Here is a 21,090-nt window from a genome sequence, read left to right as displayed (position 1 = left end):
AAATGATTTCTAGTTCATTCATCTTGTAATAATTGAAGGAAACAACCACGTTGCTAGTAGTTAATCCTAGATGACTTATCATGTGCAATCAACCATCGTGTTGGTTGCGATTCTAAGGCTTCTTGTATAAATGCAATTTTCAATATGTCCCTTGAGGGGTCCCCTTTAGGAGCAATGGCCATATCGACATGACACTGGACATATATGGCATGTCGATATGCCATTGTCCCTGGCCCATATATCGTGTGTAACCAACCACCATGCATCATGTACTACCACCATGCTGGTTGCGATCTAAAACACCTTGTATAAAGGAAACTTGTGAGGCCAATTATCTTGGTCTACCATTGTGTGCATCCACAAACAACCCACAGCAAAACACATGCAGACGATGACCACATTAGGTCCATCGAATCATGCAATCATCTATGATGTGCCCATGGTAGATTAAGTATGTATGATCATGGCTATGGTAGGTAGACCAGACACATATGACCATGTCATATCTCAAGAGGATAGTCATCTGGCTTAACTATTGTGGTTGTTAATACCATAGTCTGACCCTATACATCAGCAAGCTATTTCTCAATTCCTTCCTGCCTTATCTTGAGGTTGCAGATGTTCTCCTTCAGCACCTCCACTTTCTTCTCACTCACTGTAATGGCTTTATCTAATTCTATCAAAGCTACATTTAAAGTTGATGAAATTGTTTTGCAGCATTTGTGTAGGCCTCTTCCAAGACGTCCACTCTATTGGGAGTGGAGGCCTACTTTTTCAAACTTGCAAGAGCCATGGGAAGCTCACATAGAGCCATAGTGTAATCCAATTTCAATAAATTGCACAAATCTTGCCAAAGTTGCTTCTGCCATGGTTTTTTAGCGGCCTCAACTTGCTCTATGGCCTCCAAGGCCTTTGCTTCTACCTCCTCTACCTTGGCTTTTGCACCTTCCCTGAGCATTCTCTTCTGTAGCACTGACTTTGTTGCATCGATGGCCTCCATATGTAGAAAATCTCTCTCCTTATTACATTGCTCAAAAATTCCTTTGATGGAATTCCCCATCAAGTGCATAGAAACTCTAACTGACTGAGATGCCAATTTGGCTATGCCATTCCTACAATTCTTTAAGTTAGTCATCACAATCATGGATATGGTCCTAGAGAAAGAGACCGTACGTCTACTCAATTTCTTTACTGCTATTTGAACATGCTTAAACTTCACGATTCCTCTCATATCAAGAAATTACTACCTTTTCTATTTCAAAACATGCTAAACATTCATTGGCAAGATCAAAACCTTGACTCCACCATCTGTACTAATCTAAGCATTGGGGTATAAAGCTAAAATCTCCTTTCTCTTCCACTACCTCTCTAAGAATTGTGCTTGCAAATCACCTCCAAGAATGCCTAGTGGATTTTTCAATCATGCTTTCATTAATGTTAATCCTCTGACTTTGACAGACATTGTATCCCTCCTTCAAGCACACTTCACCTATCAACTTGGTGAAGTTGGTGAGAGAATCCAAACCGGGCTTTCAAAGACTGTGTGAGGAGCTCTCATATCAAGATTAGGGGAGGGAAGATTGTGTGAGGAGCTCTCATATATCATGATTTCAAGACTGGGGGAGGAAAGATTGTGTGACAAGCTATCGCATTGTGTAGAGGGGGAGGAAATATTGTGTGAGAAGCTCTCCGACTATGTAGATTGGAAGGCATGAATTTTGATTAATTGAATATTTGGCATGCATGCGATTAAGTATAGTGCAGTTAATACACAGCCACTGTGGTGGCTCATGATGCCAGGCATGGTGACTCCTTGGATTATTTGGACAACTAGCATACTGATTTATTGGTGGCTTGAATTTTGATTAATTGAATTCGGTTCATGATTCTTTAGATGGTAGCGCTAGGCTTGCATGTGATTAATTACCCATTAATTACCAGTCATCAACATGGTGGCTCCTTCATGATTATTTGGATGGCACCATTGGGCTTGCATGCAATTAATTACTAGTCATCGCCATGGTGACTCCTTCATGATTATTTGGGCGGGCTTGCATATGATTTTATGTCCCGATTGAAAAGTGATGTTTTTTAATTACTTTTAGTGTAGTTAATTACCAACCATCGTGATGGCATGTGATTAAATAGTGGCTCATGACTCTATAACTAGACAATGGGCTTGCAAGTCGGACTTGCATGCGATTATTTCTTGGGCAAAACAAGCAATCTAATGTAGTTCATTGCCAGTCACTGCGGTGCCTTCACCTTTAATGAGAAGGCCAAATTGTACTCGAGCCTTCTAAATTTTAGAAATGACAGCTTTATTTTTAAGCCCAAAAAATTTTAAGGCCTTATTATGAAGCTTTGCATGGCAAAGAAGGCCTACAAAAAACTACCCGAGCAGCTAGGTATGTGATTAATTGGCAACTCAGTTTTTGAATAATTGAAGATGACTCATGATAATATGGATGGCACCATTGGGCTTGCATACATGCAGCTAATCTTAGAGTCACTGCGGTGGCTTGAGTGATTAATTGGTGGCTTGAGTTTGGATTAATTGAAGGTGTCCCTTTATTATTTGGATGATTAAGTAGAGTGCCACTATTACTATTTAACCATGGCCCTGAACAAAGATAATGCTATGTGTACCAATGAGAGTGATCCAAGTTTTGGGAGGATGGTATGTTGAGGTGCCTGGAGGGTGGGAAGGCCTGGAAAGAGCCCTTTTTGGTTGTTCCACTTACAGTAGGGACCACCCAAACCATCCACCCTCCTCCCCCCCCCCTTATTAACCCTCCTGCCATGTGCACCTTCCCCACATCAGCCTCAAATGGCATTCAAGAGGAGGTGGGCCATCTTGGGCGAGTTTTGATTACCCCTCCCAAATCAAAAGTTTACGTTTTGACACTATCCTCTATCAATAAAAATTATATTTACTCACACTATTGTTTTAGAGTAATAATGCAAAAACTAGGGAACATAATTTGTACCTTACTCTATATTGCAAAAATCCTAGTATAAATATTTATATTAAAGAAAATTCAATACTCTTTTAAGAACTAATTTTTTCTTAACTTATTAATAATTTAAATATACAAGCATACATGAAAATAATATATATATATATATAGTTAAGGTCCATGCATGAGATTAATTTACCATTAGAGTCTTCTAAAATCTCTAAGACTTAATAACAGTGTTAATAAACACCTTTTATAGTTAACACGATATTGGAGAATTTGGGAATCTCCCACGTCCCACTTTCAAGTAAGGGGTTAAGATTTGACCATGTGGCCAAAACTTGAATCCTTATTTGACAGTGGGACTTAGGAGGATTCCCTAATATGGTATCTAGGATGGATTCCACTTTCAAGTAATGGGTTTAGATTTGACCATGTGGCCAAATTTTAACCGTATTGGGACTTCCCAAACTATCTAAAAATTCCCAAATTTCATAATATAGTGTTAGTTTTAGAACTCTAAAATCACCAAGACTTAATAATGGTGCCAATAAACACCTTTTAAAGTTTCAGAAAGCAACATTGGTATAATATCAAAGAACTTTATAAACACCTTGCAATAGCTACAAAGGTTTTTAAGATGTGTTTGCACTAAGTGAAGCACATATCTTCAAATGACCCATCTTGATGGAGGGCAAAAGAGAGGGAAAGAAGGAAAAGGGAAGGGAAGGGGGAAAGACATGGAATGGAGAGGGAAAGAGAGGAAAAGAGAAGGGGAAGCATCGAGGAAGAAAAGAAGGTAAGGGAAGAGAGAGAGAGAGAGAGAGAGAGAGAGAGAGAGAGAGAGAGAGAGAGAGAGAGAGGCAGAGAGGGGAGGGGAGGGGAGGGGAGAGGGAGAGGGAAGGGAGGGTAGGGTAGGGTAGCTCTCTTGCTACCACGGCAGTAAAAAATTATATATATATATACATATATATATTGAGTAGCCCCTTGCATTGCCACGGGGAAGGAAAGAAGGGAAGGGGAAGAGCGAGGGGAGGAGAGAGAGAGAGAGAGAGAGAGAGAGAGAGAGAGAGAGAGAGAGAGAGAGAGAGAGAGAGAGAGAGAGGGAGGATCCAAGGTTTAGAGAAGAGTAGAGGGCAGAGAACTCGTCTCCTTCATAGATCATGGAGGTCAAGGGTTAAGGAACTAATCTAAGGGAGAAGGGTCTAGGGGGATCATAGGAGTGGGAGAGGAAGAAGGTGCAAGAGCATGGGGTAGGAGGAGAGGGAGTAGAAGGGAGGAGCAAAGGGAGGAGAAGGGAGGTGGAGAGGGAGAGGAGGGGTTGCAAGGTTGGAGGAGAGGGGAGTAGGAGGCAAGTTCAGGACATGATTTTGGATGTGGAGTGCAAGCGAGCATGGACACTTGGAGACAATTGCTTGGAATACCAAAGTAGAACTCAACACAATTCCCTAAAGAGTGTGGGTTTCATTCGATTATGGGATATTTATACAAGTTGGAGAGCTTCTCTCTCTGCAGGAGGGAGTACAAGGGTAGAGAGTGCAAGGCAAGGACATGCTAGAACACGATAGTGTAAGAGAGCATGGAGCAATGGAGATCAATCACATGAACACAATAGTGAGCTTGAACACTGAACCTCCAAAGAGTGGGAGCTTCATTCCATTGAGAGATATTTATACATGTTGGTCTCTACACAATTCGTAGGTACCTCCGTGGGGGGACCTCTTTTGTAGGAGACCTTTTGGATAGGAGTCCCTCCACTTTTGGGGGGGACCTTTTGGGTCTCTACACAAAGTGGAGGGACTTTTTGGGTCTCTACACAAAGTGGAGGGACCTCCAAAAGTGTAGGCTTTTAGTCTTTTTCTCTCTAGATTTAGTCTCTCTCTCTAGATCCTGATTTTGCAAGTATGATTGGATCTTTTCTAGAGAGGATTTTGGCTATCCTCATCCTTTAAGATTTATCATACAATCTTTCACGCTCAAGATATTACAAGCAAAGCTTTGCCGCTACTCTACACACACAATGCTCTCATAGTTGTTGTCCTAGACTGCACTTTTGGCCCTTGTTGCCACCACAAGGTTAACACAATCACAATTGTCTAGGGCATTGGAGGGTGCATGTGGACCACTGGAGCAACAACCGGTGCAGCTCCATGAAGAGAACGTAACCCCGATTCAAGCAGATCCAATGTCTAGAAACTGAAATACTGCGAACCGAGCCAGAGTTGCAAAATGAGATTCTTACTCTATGTGCCCAATTGAAGAGCTTGGAGGACCTCAACACACGGTTACAGCAAGAAGCCCATGATGCATGTGCAACACTAATCGGATATGCAAGCGTGGAGGCGCAATTAGCTGTTTGTCGACATCCATCTTCTCAACCATATGCTGTGGAACCCCTTCCCCCTAATAGTCCAGACAATTGTTTGTGCCCAATATGCCAGTGTTTTTTTAATAATTGTATTGAATATTTCTCGCTGCCTTGCAGCCATAAATTTTATCTTTATTGTCTAGTAGATGACTTGCCACAACTGGATCAATTTGTCCACTTTGTAAAGCCCAACTATCAATGGCATTGTACATGGTGTTGGGCTCCTAAACACAATATATTTACAATGCACGATGAGACAATATCATATTGTCACCCATTGACATCATGCGATGAGACAATACTATACAGTGCAAAATTCTTATCCCACACTAAACTGCAACCTACAATCAAAAAACAAGAACACATTCAGAATACAATGAGACATTCAAACGCGATTGCCATCATTGCCACAATTCAGAGTCACTATCCTCATCATGTTCATCATCAATGTCCTCATCTTGAGACCTATGTGGAAGGCGAATATTATTTCCATCATCTTCATCAGATTCAGCCTCCTCACCCTCGGATGTTGGAGCATCAGTCCTAGATTCATCCTCTTCTTGGGGTTTTGGAATTTGCAACGATGGGACTACTTCACGTTGGATAGCATCCAGCGGGATATCATAGGTCCATTTTGAAACTTTCTCCTCATATCCCACATCTCCTAATGTTTCCAAAGCTTTATGGACAATGATTGGCATAGATGTACACCAACTTCTTAGCCCAATCCTCTAGAAGTCTATTTCATAAAGTACTAGATGAATGTACTTGTAATGACTCTAGTTTCTTTTTGAGCCCGCTGACTTTGAGCATATCTGAGAAAGAGCCCTCATTGCAATCAATGCAAAAAACCCTCCTTGCATTGATACTTGGCTAACTTGTTAGAACACTTTGCAAACTCATGGTTGTAGGGAGAATACTGTCGCACCACCTTATGAAAGTCATGCATAACAATTGGGATCTCTTTGGGCTTCATATTCCACCACTCGGCATCTAGAAGGTACCCACCACTATGTAATGGATTGTGAGCTTGCTCCCAACGCGGCCTAAATAATTGCCACAATTCCTTGTGTTTTGTAGCATTAAATGGTCTTCTCTCATTCTCTTGGCCTGGGCAAGTAGGGGGATTCCTTGCAATAAGATCTTCCTCAATACTCCAAGAGTGCATCCATCCTTTTTTGATTGTTGGAGCCTTTGAGTCCAAAGCCGTAAGCACATATAAAATAGGTTTCATAAATTTAGTAGCATCCTCAAACCGTTTCCATAATGCAAGGGATCCCAATATTTCTTTAAGGTCATGCATTTTCTCCTTTGTTGCAATCGGCGGTCAACTCTGACATCCATCATTCAAATGCATCACCATGAAATGTCTCTAAACTCATATTTTTCCACCAAGGATTGCAAAGTGTAGAAGTACCTAGCAAATCTCGTGGCTGCTAGCAATTGCAACATGGTAGAACCATCACGAGACATGAAGATTTCTTCGAGACGTTGCTTCGATCGTATTAACTTCACAAGGTCTCAAGCCTCACAAACAATCTCTTTGAACCATGGCACTTGTTTATACCAATATTTCAATGCAAGATTTAAAGTATGCGTACAACACGCAGATGCTCATAGATTGGTATACTCCCTTTGCAATATTCTACCTGCTTTTTTACAACTCTTGGCATTATCTATGACAACCTGAACAACCTTTTCACGGCCTAACTCTCTTATAACCTTTGATAATATACCATCCATATATGCCCCCGACTTCTTTACATGTGAGGCATCAATTGACGTGTGGAAGGCCTCCCCACGTGGTGATATAACCATCACATTCAATAAAGCATGGCATCGTTTTATGCTTGTCCACCAATCTGAGACAATTGTGCATCCAGTGTTATGCACCAGTGTTATGTAGTTGCTCAAAAATGCTATGATTTATGTGATCTTTCTCTTCTGCATATGGCTTATCTAACAATGACGTACACAATGTGTGGTAAGAAGGCAGTCCATAGTTAGCAATGCAATTCCATGCAGCTCTCATAACATTGTTATTGACTATACTCAGTGGATATCCTGACGGTCTGCAAGATTGATCTACCAAGTACATACTGTGCATTCTCCAAATCTTGAATCTGGATGCTCTCAACTATTGTGGGTTGCCTGAAGTTAGGAGTCGCAGTTGCCGATCTACCTTCACGAGCCATAGGTGGCAATCTATCTTGCATGCTAGTGTCCACACAAGGAGTTCTGGCATGGGAGCCTGCAACACTTGTACTTCCGTTACCGTGTATGCTTACAGACTCTACCCCACTTACACCTTGACTTTCCCAAGTTGATCTTCTTTGTAATTTTCCAGAATATTGCAACTTCTCTATTAAGGTGCGAGCTGTTGCAGCAGCAACTCTTGGGTCGCTCAACGTTGAATGCTCTTTCTTGAGTCACCAAGCAAGTGGTCCCTTATGTGAGGTGCTCCCCTAGATTTTTTAATTCCACAATACTTGTATTACAATACTTGTATTTCGACTCAACGTAGTCAGGAATATGAATGACAAAGTCCCATTCTGGACCATGTGACTTATGTTTTTCCCCCTGTGAATATGGAATACCTCTTTGAGAGAGGATTGTGACACCCACATAAATCCTCTTCCCGTATCTTTGTTAACAACCTCACAGGGTGGATCAAGTATTGGGGTAGTGCCTATTTCGGCAATGAGATCCTCTTCTGCAACTCCTTGTTCAACCCTAGGAACATTTTCAAGCATATGAATATTGGCATGGGCATGACTCAATGCATCCATAGTTTGCCTAGTCACAACTCATCTTGAAGATTATGGATGAGCATTTCTAGTTTCAGGCATTTCTGATTGTGCATTTGTAGTCACAACACGTGCCCTATTTCTACTCAAATCATTGCCATCTTGTCTCCCCCTTCTCTCCATACCTAATGCCCTTAGCTAAGAGTCAAGACTCCTCACTAACAATTGCAAACATTGGCACTCATGATCGTGGTCCACAAGTTCCTCAAAACCCTAGGAGTCGGAGTATAGACCACCCTCAAGAACGCACAACAAACACTCGCATCCATTAGCCCTCGTGTTCATGGTCTATAGTTTCCCCAAGAAGTTTCCCCAAGAAGTAAGGAATCGGAGGAGCAAACCACACCCACAAGTATAATAAATGGTGACTCACTCTCCCCCACTTAGCTTTACAACTATTCAAATCCAAATCGTGGTTCACTTTCTTTCCCAACTTATCAAAGGGTTTATCGACATATGAACCACAACCGAATCGAATGGCGAGCCTCTATCACCATTTCCACCAATATATAGCACCAAGCTGCATGGGAAATTGGGAATCTGTAACCCACAACACCGTCAGTACATAAGATACTACTGGTGGTAGTAATAACATTACCCAGCGATAATGTTCATTATCCTAGCGGTGTATATTACCGCCGGTATTTAAACCGCCAGGATAATGAATATTACCACCAGTAATGTTATTACTACCGCCAGTACTATCTTATGTACCGGTGGTAGTTTTATCTGGTTTTTCGGTGATTTTTCCCGATAAACAATGTGATCACATTGTTTTCACGCTACTTTGAAGAGTAATTAACGAACGCTAATAACCCATTAACGCAAACATGAAAATGTGAACATAATCCTTGTCTACGAAAAAATGGCTTTTCCTAGTTTGATTTGGTTTGTTTGAGGAAATTGATTTGGTGCTGGGGAGGTATCTCTTTTAAGCCGCATGTATTCCCCTCCCAAACATGTGGCTGCCATTCCCTTCTTTCTCTAGGGCTTTGCCATTCCATCATTCCCAAAGTCCTCGATCAAAAAATTTTGGTTATTTTCTCCTAACTTACCTGTTGTCTTCAAGATTCATTGGAGTCAATGGCTACAAGTTTCAAGATTCATTGAAGTCAATGGCTACAAGTATTAAACAAGGTGGGGATCCCCCTATGGCCTTGCCTTTTGGAGTGTCATTATAAGTCCAAGTGTAAGTAGCTCTATAAATATTTCGAATAACTTGTGAAAGGAAACTATAGGTGTAAATTAGAAGGAAAGGAAAAGTGAAGGTGAAGGAATATCGAGAAAGGTAGATGAGTGAAAGAGAGGAGAGAAAAGAGGTGAAAAGTTGTATGTGTGTGTGTGGACGGGCCATTAAATAAAAGTGGGGACATGCCTTTTTGTGGTGTCATACAAGAGACAAAGAGAGCCTTTATCTTTAGAGACAAATACCTAACAAAAGACAAAAGCTTTAGGAATAAAAGACAAAAGCATTTAGGACCTCCACAAGCAAACAAAAACCTTAAATCCTAAACACATTAGAAGCCCTTAAACTTCTACTAACCCACATTTAAGCCTCATACTAACCATAATTTGCAAGGTCAAATTGACCGAATGAACTAACTTCAAAACTATGGCCTTGATTAGCAACTCACTAACCAACTCATCCCTTAGGACCCTTGCAAGGCCAAAAAGTCTTCTTTGTTTCCTAGATCAAAAAATGAGTAAGAGGCATCCAAAGAGCCTACATTGTTATGAGAGAAGTATAAGGGAAACCTATATCGCATAATTTAGGCCATGTAGGATCCATATTCTTATAAAAAAGTTCGATGAAGCCTCTCATATGCGATAGTACTATTCCAAGTAAAACTTATCTCACATCCTTTAGATCTTGCTGGTCAACAAGCCTCAAGCTTTTGCTAGAGGTGGGGTGTCAGCATACTTATAAGTCATGTGTTCAAAAGCCCTCTGATATCTTGGCCCTGCAACTTCATCGAGAGGAACGCATGTTGTCACCTCCTCGACCTCCTCCTTGGACAGCTTTATTTTCAAGGACCCAAAGTTCTCATCAAAATTTTTTATCTTTGTTGTTCCTGCAAGCAAAGTATTCCAAAGAAGGAATCAGATTGAAGTATCTCAATGCTATGAAGTATCCCAAAGCCATACGAGAATGCAAGATGAGAAAATGCCGTTGTATCCTTGTAGTGCAATCTTGCCTGGGATGGGCACAACATCATCTCCCTGATGCAGAACCCAGGCTAAGGCCAGCTGACCAGGTGTGCATCCATGCTTCTTGGCCAAATTTGTAATCCGCTCGTATAACACCTTATTCTTCTCTAAATTTTCATCTTCAAACCGAGGCCATAATTGCTTTATCCGAGAATCCAAAAACAGATTAATCAAGCTCGGAACTGACATTCACATGTTAACGAATTATACCACAAAAGATATATTTTAAGTATGGTGAGCATCATTCGATCTAGCTTCGAGTGTTCCTAGCTTCTAAGTGATGACATTCACATGTTAACAAATTATACCACAAAAGATATATTTTAAGTATGGTGAGCATCATTCGATCTAGCTTCCAGTGTTCCAGTGTTCCTAGCTTCTAAGTGAAGAAGATGCCAAGTGGATCGGAAAAGGTCCATTTCTTACGACTCGGAAATCGGTTTTGTCCAAACTTTCGACGACACCTTTTCCTGAAAAAAAACCACGCCCAAGGGGACTGTACGCCACTATTCCGATTCCTAGTTCCCTGAAAAGCAAACAAGGAATATTTTATTTCAAGTTCACTTAACAATCGATTTGAAATGTCAAAGTTCGTCTGGACTTCTAGCAAGGTTTGCCAGAAGATGATAAGGACCTGAATCGCTTGAATTCTGTTCATTTGACATAGTTCTTCTTGTACGCGGCTTATCAAAGAGGAACTAATTAGCTAGTGAGTACAAACCTGCAGGTTGGAATCACATCTTCTTCAACGTCCCTTGTCCATAAAGACAATTCGAGCTGCACAGCAGTGATTGGATGAACAGCATGAGCTCGTCTAATGGTGCCGACACTGGCTTCAGACAGGCCGATGTACTTGATTTTTCCTTCTTCCACCAGTTTCTTCAGTTCTCCCACCTGTCTCCACAAGAAACAAGAAGCTCGACCCATGAACAGTCTAAAACCAGTTGAAGCGCCCAAAGGAATAGTGAACTCATCTTGTAGTTGTGCCTTCGAAAAAAATGCGGAAAAAAGGAAAGCCATTCATCGGATGTTTAAGCCATGTAATCCAAAATGTCTATATTACAGCAGAAATGGAAGATAGAACAAACCGTTTCCTCTATGGGGACAGTTCTGTCAACACGGTGCTGATAATACAGATCGATATAGTCGACGTCCAACCTCTTAAGGCTAGCCTCGCAGGCACTGCGCACATACTCCCGTGACCCTTTCACACTATAAATGCCGTTCTCAAGGACGTTTCCAAACTTAGTGGCGAGCTGGATCTTCTCCCGCGGGAAATGTTTGATAGCCTGGTAAGGAAAACAAAGTTGTCAAAGAAATTCTTCATTGTCCTTCATATCACACATATGAATTGGAGTGGATGCGATGGCACACCTTGCCGACGAGAACCTCATTTGTAAAAGGGCCATAGATGTCAGCAGTGTCGAGAAAAGTGGCTCCGCTTTCAATAGCGTGCTGGATGACAGCGATGCCGATCTCGTCAGGCTGGGGAGGGCCGTAGAAAGCAGAGATGCCCATGCAACCGAAGCCGAGGGAAGGGACCTGCAATAATGGGAGAGAAGCGATGGAGGAGAAACAATATGAGAAATCAAATTATCGGAAGCTGAAATACAGGGAGGATGCAAATTTACCGCGAGGCCTTGGGAGCCGAGGGAACGAAGCATGGTGGCGGCTATGGCGATGGCTGAGCTGAGCGGAATCAAAGTGTGAGATAAGAGCAACAAGAAGAGTCGACAATACGAGAATGAAAAACAAGAAGAGCTCTCTTCTCTATTTCAACTAATGAAAATGAGAAGATGAAGAGAGCTCTCCTTCATAGATTTCAACATTTGTTTTCTTAGGTCCCCACTCCACACTGTCATCCCTGACATCTCACCTTACTTTCTTAACATCCTTCCCAAACTCATGACTTTGGGCTCTTCCCTCCGTCATATAGAATCGCTTTTGCTAATAGCTTGTTTAAAAAAAAGGCTTTTCGGGAAAATTTAGCATTCCCTTGGTTGTAATTATTAAAATGGCAATGTGAAGTTATGGCCCTTGAGGGTTCCCCTTTAGGTACAAGGGCCATATCAACATGCCATATTTATCCAGTGGTATCCTAGATATTATATAATGCATGTTAATATATATGGCCCTTGAAGGGTCCGCTATACGGGATCCTTCAAGGGCCATATCGTCAATTGTATTTTCTATAAGTTTAATTGTATTTTTCTAGATGTATCTCCATGCAACCACCATGGTGGTTGTTGGAGCTATTTTAGCGCTATTTTGGTCCTAAACCAATGAAAATATAGTCCTACTTTAGTGGTATTTTAGTCCTTGTTGCAATAAATACTAAATGAGGAAAAAAGTATTCTAAGCCACCACGGTGACTTGAGGCCTGGTGGTGCCATTTAGATAATCATTCAAGCCAAAATTCAAGCCAGAGTGGTGACTGGAGCCCCCGGTGGTGCCATCGAGATAATCAACTACAATTCATCGAGTAAAAATTGAGTAGAAGAGATTACATCTACATCTAATAACAGTTTATATAAAATTTAACAACATTTTATACTGACAGCCTCATGGAGCAAAAATTGAACAAAAGAGATTACATTTATGAAAATAATTGTTGAGAGCCTTAGAGGCAAAAAGATTACATCCAGAAAGGATAGCCACTCAACTGTGCTAAGCGGTTTATATAAAGGAGAGAGAGAGAGAGAGAGAGAGAGAGAGAGAGAGGTGTGTGAGAGAGAAAGTCAACCACTTTAAAGTCTGCATTCAAGTCCAATGAAGAAGAGCCAATAGGAAAAATGCACTTCCAAAAATTCAAGAAATGCCTAATTTCTACTCTGCCAAAATCTCATCGTTGCTAAGGCTACCCTGAGGGCAGACCAAAAACGAGAAGAGCTATCTTTTCTATTTCAACTAAGACAAAGAGAGCCTCCATCTCTAGAGAGAAAGGGGCTTGGGGGTGTTGAGAAATGTGGTGCCATATAATACTAAGAGAAATTATGTGGTTGGTAGAGTGGATTGCATTAATGGATTGATGATATGTGTACTGGAAAAAGATCATGTTGATCTTGTACTCTAGGTAGATGAGTGAAAGAGACTCGATAAAAGAGGTGAAAGAGGGGTGTGTGTGTGTGTGTGTGGTGGTGGATGGACCATTAAATAAAAGTGGGGACGTGGCTACTTTGGCAAGAGTGGTGTCCTACAAGAGACAAAGAGAGCCTCCATCTCATGTTGATCTTGTACTCTAGGTAGATGAGTGAAAGAGACTCGATAAAAGAGGTGAAAGAGGTGTGTGTGTGTGTGTGTGTGGTGGTGGATGGACCATTAAATAAAAGTGGGGACGTGGCCATTTTGGCAAGAGTGGTATCCTACAAGAGACAAAGAGAGCCTCCATCTCTAGAGAGAAATACCCAATAAAAGACAAAAGCATTGAAAACCTCCACAAGAGGGCAAAAACTTGACCCTAACAACACATTAGGAGCAGATTAGAAAGTCTTAAACAACCACTAAACCAAAATTTAAAGTGGTCAAGTTGACCAAATGAACTGAAAGAAGTGGGATGGGCCTGATTAGCAAAAAACTAATATGTCCATCGCTTAGGACCATTGCAGGGCCAATGAGAAGATGAAGAGAGCTCTCTCTACTTCATAGATTTCAATAGTATCTTTGCATTTGTTTCCTTAGGTCCCCACTCCACTATGTTATCTGTGACATCTCACCTTACTTTCTTAACATCATTTTCAAAGAAAATACCTCCCATTTTATTATTACTTTAGAACAATATGTCATCAGTGATGTCTTTTTGTCACCAAACTCCTCCTTCTTCTTGCTTCACAAATTGATGGTTTCATTCGGCATTCCTTCCCATCAAATACAATCGCTTTAGCAATCTTGTTGAGAGCTCACACTCAACATCATGTGATCATGTGTGCATAGCACCATCACATGATCATATGTGCATAGCACTAACCTTATAGAGTGCTATAAAGGAAAGGGTTAGACCCCCTAACCCTAACCCTAAATGGGTTTGTATATATTCTATTTTTTTAACTAAATCTAGTGTACAGTTAGTCATTTGTGGTGTGCTCTCTAGCTGTGCCCTCTCTCCTCATCTCCACTCTTCTCCTCTCCCCTCTTCATATTTTGTCATGGTATCAGAGCTCCCTTGCCTTCTGGTGAGGCATTGCGATCCATATGAGAGAGTACGATTGATTGAGAGATCGAGAGATCGAGTGTTCTCTTCTGTTGAGAGAACTTCTTCTTTGATAGAAAAATTCCATCCATTTGAGAGGAATTTCCGTCCATTCATCTCCTTCGAGAGTTCTTTGAGAGATCTACCTTGTGAGAGAGATCATTGAGAGCCTAGACTTATTTGAGAGAGAGAGAGAGCTTGTTTCATGAGAGAAAGATCAGTTTTTATTAGCTTTGAAAGAATCTTATTTGAGAGACTTTCGAGAGAGAGATTGAAGGTTCATTTTGAGAGATTTTAGAGGTTTATGAGAGAAAGAACCCGCCTTGAGTTTTTGTGAGAGAAGCATAAGACCATGAATTCAATCCTTCAACAAAGACTGTAGCCTATCAACCCATTGCTCCATGCAGTCAAAGCTCGGAGCTCTACGACGAGCTCCATGTTACAGGCGAAGGCAACCAGTAATCTCTTGGCATCCAACGATGACTCTTGCAGCTCCATGGAGGTAACTCCATACTTGGCTCACATGTAAAGCTCTCCACTCAACGGCGATTCGAAGGCCAAATAACAAACAGCTCCAGCATCGACAAACTAAGCAGTCAACCTACCTAAGCAGCCAGGACTTAGCAAACACCAGTCTCGATGGTCGCTGCACAATGAGCCTTCCAACGCCAACGATCTCCAACATCGATAGCTTTGACTCAATAGCCCGCGACCACCATAAACGATGCTCCAACACAGCCTCTCAACACACGGAGATAGAGGTGAGCCCTCCGCCTTGGTCTCTTTTGTAGCGGGGCTGCCTCTCCGTCGTCCATCACCAATGCTCCAACGAACGACATCTTCAAGTTGCCTCCCGAACCTGCAGACAAAAGCTTCTCTAGTGCCACCGTCCAACAGTGCGCATCCAAGGTCTCCCATGTGCTTTCCAAAGAAGCGAGTGTCTTGTTGAAGCCAAAGTCTCTCCAGTCTTCAGCAACACGACCACGACCTCCTAGCCAAAGCTTCTACAAGCAGCGGCGTCCTCCTACAAGTAGCTATAGTGAGACGAGCTCCCTCAATGGCTCTCCACAGCCTCCATCATCCACGATAGCAAAGCTCCAAAGCTCTAGCTCTCTCGGCACCCGCGCATCCAATAGCTTGCACCTCCAGTGCCGTTCCATCCATAGCTTGCAGCAATGATAGCTCCAAGCTCCAATGCCCTCAATGACCTGCGTGATGGACCCTACACCCAGAAGACTCCTATACAAGTGGATCTTCATTTGGGACTACAACGAGCACCATGCTCCAGCCACTAGCGCTCAAGCTCTCACAGCAACTCCACCATCGCCATAGCTGAACATAATCCTTTTAGATTCCGTCAGAATCATAAAGATTTTGATGTGTCTCCTAGAGACACATGGCTCGAGTGCCATGTCATCTTATCTGCCATGTGGTAGATAAGCACTTATCGTGGTTAGCTGACAACTAACCCCAAGCTTAGCTAGTGGTGAGAGTTTAGCCACGTGACACCCTTATCTCCTTATCTGACACATCAGCAGACACGTAATCTATGCCACATCACCCTTGCCAACTCACTTGCCACATCATCAAGCACATGTCATCTTTGACATGTCATCTGGCCATGTCATCAACCACATCATCTACTGACATCATCATTTGTGCCACCTCAGCTATCCAGTCAGCACTGACCTCTGCAAGCACACACAGTGCTTCACAGTCACTGCATGTGACCACTTCTACCACCTCAGCACAGGGCTCCACTAGCACACCTCTTGCTAGGCACAGTGTCACATCATCACTGCATGTGACCCACAGTGACACATCATCATTGAGCACCATTTGCACTCCTTTTGCCCCTCCACCTAGATCAAGCCGTATCTCTTGATCTAGGAAGAATTTGAGGGTGCTCCAAAAAGGAAAGTCACTCACTTTTTTGTGCTCTACGCGCTCATCACATCATACGCACATTTCCATGCAAGTTACACTCACATTTAAGCCTCGCCGACAAAACCACTTCCTTCATGCACATTTGCCTCTACATCGATGCATCTGATCCAGCACTTAAAAAGAACAAAAGAAAAGGAATTATTTGCTATTTTTCCATCGATCGACGGTTGGTATAGATCTAGATCAGAGTAGACTAGATCGCCATAGAGGGGACGCTTTGAATTTCCCCAAGTTGCCAATCTAAGCCATGCTCGAAATTCTCGACTAGTACCTACTTGGAGTCAGTCCATATGCTCACATACAGTTTCACATCATTACATTACCTGAAACCATACATTCATGAGTTCAGTGAGCAGACTTCAAAGTTCAAAGGCATTGCAGATTGTTTCAGTGGGCAGATAGCACTTGATTTCACACACACATGCCACCATTGTAAAGCCTATTCGGCTATCTCACGTCATCGTGCACATCATTTCAGCCTTGTAAAGCCTCTTGGCTATTCCTGGCATCATTGCCACAAGCCTTGTAGTACAAATCAGATTTTATATATTGCAGTTCTATCTTCACCGACGGTACAGAGATTTCACTTGGCATAGTCAGTGTATTTACAGTTGATTCATATAGAGATTTTCACGACACTTTTGAGTACATTTCTTGCATCATGTCGACTAGCAACCTCAATCTGGAGGCATCTGCTAAGTTAGACAACTCCAATTACGGTACATGGAAATACCGAATGGACACCATTCTTGTACTTCAGGACAAATGGGAGTATGTCGATGGGTCTACACCTAAGACCATTGGCCGATCCAGCCACAAGTAGCTCTACTCCATCTATTGTCACATCACCAGCAACGGGATCTACATCTACACAAACAGTTTTCGCACTAGTAGCAGATCCTGCCATTGCCCGAGCTCAAGCAGAATGGGATAAGAAAGACAAGTACGCCTATCATCTGATCAAGCAGAATGTGCAAGATGTTATGCTAGGACAACTCAACACAGTCAAGACATCAAAAGAAGCATGGGATATGTTCGCAGCTCTCTACGAGTCCAAGAACACATCTAGGATTCTCACACTGAGAAACCAGATCACCCAGAGTTTCCGCAATAGTAGTGAAACCGGTCATGCTTATGTACTCCGCATAAAAGACTACAACAATCAACTTACAGCAGCAGGAGAGACTATGAACCCCGCATAAATGGTGCAAGTCATTCTAAATGGACTAGGAGAGGGATACGAGAATCTAGTCCAGAGTATTGCCATCCAACGGCAAATTCCAACACTGAAAGAACTTCAGTCAGTTCTACTTGGTGAAGAACTCAGGACTCAGGCCATTCAAGCACGTAAAGATCATTCTGCTGATCAGGCATTCATAGCTTCAGACAGAAGCAGAGGCAAAGGTAGAGGCAGAGGTAGATCATATCAGAAAAGTGGTCATCATCAGCAACAAAATCAAAGTCAGCATCAACATCAGCATCAGCATCAGCATCATCCTTAGCAACATCAAAATCAGCAAAGAGGAAATCATTCCAACCGAGGAAGATTTCAAGGATGAGGGAATGCATCCACAAATGTGTCAAACATTCAGTGCAACTACTGTCACAAGTTTGGACACTATGAAAGAGATTGCCGCAAGAAGCAGTACGACCAAGGCGGTCAATCCAGCAGTAATCGAGGGAATTCCTGAGATAGAGGAAATCATCGTGGTGGACATTCTAGTCACAATCATTTTGCAAATGAACATGGAAATATGTTTCTTGCAAGCGAGGAATTGCATCAGACTAATATAGTGTACCTAGACACTAATTCTCCACTAATTTCAATCCCAAAGAGGATTTCAGCTATCAAGTCGACCAAGTTGAATAGGATCCTTGGTACATCGACAGCGGTGCATCATCTCACATGACAAATCATCAGGAATGGTTCACAAAGATGAAACGATTAGAAGGTCAAAAAAATGTCATCTACACAGCAGACAATACACCGAATCCAGTTCAAGGGACAGGAGTTATCCCTATGAACAATTTCACTGGTACAAAAGGATTAGTGAAAGATGTGTTCTATGTTCCGAAGCTCAGCAAGAACCTTTTGTCGATAGGTCAAATGATGGAACACAATTACAAAGTCATCTTTGACGGTGATGAATGCACTATCAGCTCCGCATATTTGGTTGCATAGCATATGCTCACATACATGATGATCATCGCAGGAAATTGGATGCGAAGTCACGCAAATGCATCATGGTTGGCTACAGTGAAGAAAGCAAAGCATACAAATTGTATGATCCCATCAACCACAAGGTCATTTTCTCCAGAGATGCAATCTTTGATGAGGAATCAGAATGGAAAACCTCACCTACATAGGAGATAGAAGCATCGACTTCACAGTCATCTACAGAACAGGTTGATGAAGAAGAGCGAGAATTGCTAGCAACACCCCAAGCAGAGCCACAGCAATTCAGACGGTCTACTAGGGAAAGCAGACCTCCAGCCAGATTGACATATGCTCAGAAAGGCAAAGCAATTCAGGTGGAAACCACCAACTATGCTCTTATGACTACCATCATGGCTACAGAAGAGCCAGTGTACTTCGAAGACGCAGTAGACAAGCCAAAATGGCCAACTGCTATGAATGAAGAAATGGATGCTTTGTCTAAGAATAATACTTGGGAATTATGTGACCTTCCACCAGGAAAGAAGGCCATAGCAAACAAATGGGTATACAAAGTGAAGTACAATCCAGATGGAAATATTCAGAGATACAGAGCTAGACTAGTTGCAAAAGGATTTGCACAACAATATGGTCAGGACTATGATGAGACTTATGCTCCAGTAGCAAAGATGGATTCCATACAGTTCTTGATATCACTAGCGACACTCAGCAAATGGAATGTGTATCAGCTCGATGTCAAGAATGCATTTCTCAATGGTTATCTAGACGAGGAAGTCTACATGCAACAACCAGCAGGTTATGTTGAACCAAGAAAGGAGAATAAGGTTTGCCATCTCAAGAAAAGTCTCTACGGCTTAAAGCAAGCACCCAGAAGTTGGTACAACAGAATTGACAAGTATTTTGCTGATCTGGGATACATGAAATCCAATGCATATCATACTCTCTACTACAAAGTTCAAGGGGAAGACATTACTATTGCACTTTTGTACATAGATGATCTGATTGTGATAGGAAGCAAGGATAGCTTCATCAGAAAATTGAAACAAGACTTATCTGTAGAGTTCGACAGGAAAGATCTTGGACTTATGCACTATTATCTTGGAATTGAGTTCTGGAGAGATTCAGATAGCACATTCATGAGTCAGCTCAAGTATGTTGACAGTCTCCTGAAAAAGTTTCATATGGCAAATTGCAAGCTTGCAGCCACTCCCGTGGAACAGAGTTTGAAACTTACTAAAGATTCAGAAAAGCCTAAAGTCAATGACAGATACTATAGGCAGCTCATCGGATCTCTTATATATCTGACAATCACACGGCTAGATATTCAGTCTCACTGGAATGCAGCCAAAAGAGTCTTGAGATACATCAGAAGTACAAGACAGTTTGGGATAGAATATAGAGGAAGTCATCCACGGTTGCATGGATACTGTGACAGTGACTATGCCAGAGATCATGAGTCCAGGAGATCGACACAGGGATATGCATTTTTCCTTGGTCAAGGTGCTATATCATGGTTGTCAAACAAACAGCCAACTGTTTCTTTGTCTTCGACTGAAGCAGAATATAGAGCACTCACTACAGGTGCATGTGAGGCTATATGGATTAGAAGACTATTGTCAAAAACAGATTACTTTGATGAGTCTAAGCCAACAACAATATATTGTGATAACCAATCGGCTCAAGCATTGGCCAAAAATCTAGTATATCACTCTAGGACAAAGCACATTGATGTCAGAGAGCAAGTGCTTCATCAATGAAAGAGTGTTACTTGGTGACATCACACTACAACATTGTGATAGCAAAGAGAATGTTGCAGACATCTTTACCAAACCACTCGGTAAAGAGCTATTCGAGAAACACCGACTAGCTCTTGGTTTGACGTAGAAGAATGACATTCCCATTAAAGGGGTGTGATGGAATGTAATGCTCAGTCCTTCTTCGATTCCCCAAAATCATCATCTTGAGGGAAGGCCTACTTCATGATGTTGATCTTGAGGGAAGGTGTTGAGAGTTCATGCTCAACATCATGTGATCATGTGTGCATAGCACCATCACGTGATCATATGTGCATAGCACTAACCTTATAGAGTGCTATAAAGGAAAGGGTTAGATCCCCTAACCCTAACCCTAAATGGGTTTGTATATATTCTATTTTTTCAACTAAATCTAGTGTACAGTTAGTCATTTGTGGTGTGCTCTCTAGCTATGCCCTCTCTCCTCATCTCCACTCTTCTCCTCTCCCCTCCTCATATTTTGTCAAATCTCCCATGACCATCCATGCTTCACAAACTCATGGTTTTGGGCTCTTCTCTCCATCAAATACAATCGCTTTTGCTAATAGCTTGTTTAAAAAAAAGGCTTTTCGGAAAAAAATTAGCATTCCCTTGATTGTAATTGTTAAAATGGCAATGTGAAGTTATGGCCCTTGAGGGGTCCCC

The 21,090-nt window shown here is 41.9% G+C and overlaps 1 protein-coding gene across 4 annotated transcripts; it reads right to left on the bottom strand.

Annotated features, from left to right (window-relative positions):
- Positions 1–9,706: 9,706 nt before the first annotated feature.
- On the bottom strand, positions 9,707–12,130 carry LOC147895954 (putative aldo-keto reductase 1). 4 transcript variants are annotated; one of them, XM_087382121.1, is made up of 7 exons: positions 11,975–12,130; positions 11,718–11,885; positions 11,432–11,632; positions 11,065–11,237; positions 10,770–10,869; positions 10,331–10,484; positions 9,707–10,207 (listed from the first exon to the last, which is right to left on the bottom strand). In XM_087382121.1, exons 1-7 carry the CDS (start codon positions 12,005–12,007, stop codon positions 10,023–10,025), a joined length of 1,014 nt encoding a protein of 337 aa, XP_087238247.1. In that variant the 5' UTR covers positions 12,008–12,130; the 3' UTR covers positions 9,707–10,022. The 4 variants fall into 4 exon arrangements, with proteins under 4 accessions (XP_087238247.1, XP_087238249.1, XP_087238248.1 ...); XM_087382123.1 differs by having other exon boundaries at positions 10,388–10,484; XM_087382122.1 differs by having other exon boundaries at positions 10,773–10,869.
- Between the last annotated feature and the right edge of the window lie 8,960 nt (positions 12,131–21,090).

The sequence above is a fragment of the Dipteris shenzhenensis genome, chromosome 12, assembly GCF_047967505.1.
Source record: "Dipteris shenzhenensis isolate YYH24624 ecotype China chromosome 12, Dip_SZ_1.0, whole genome shotgun sequence".
Lineage (NCBI taxonomy): Eukaryota > Viridiplantae > Streptophyta > Polypodiopsida > Gleicheniales > Dipteridaceae > Dipteris > Dipteris shenzhenensis.
This window is presented reverse-complemented; position numbering and strand designations above follow the sequence as displayed.

Excerpts from the sequence above, each read along its gene's own strand:
- LOC147895954 (XM_087382121.1), bottom strand. The coding sequence starts at position 12,007 with ATGCTTCGTTCCCTCGGCTCCCAAGGCCTCGCG. Across the intron at positions 11,238-11,431 it reads CTGTCCCCATAGAGGAAACG|GTGGGAGAACTGAAGAAACT; the intron begins GTTTGTTCTATC and ends TTGTGGAGACAG. Across the intron at positions 10,208-10,330 it reads TGATGTTGTGCCCATCCCAG|GAACAACAAAGATAAAAAAT; the intron begins GCAAGATTGCAC and ends CTTTGCTTGCAG.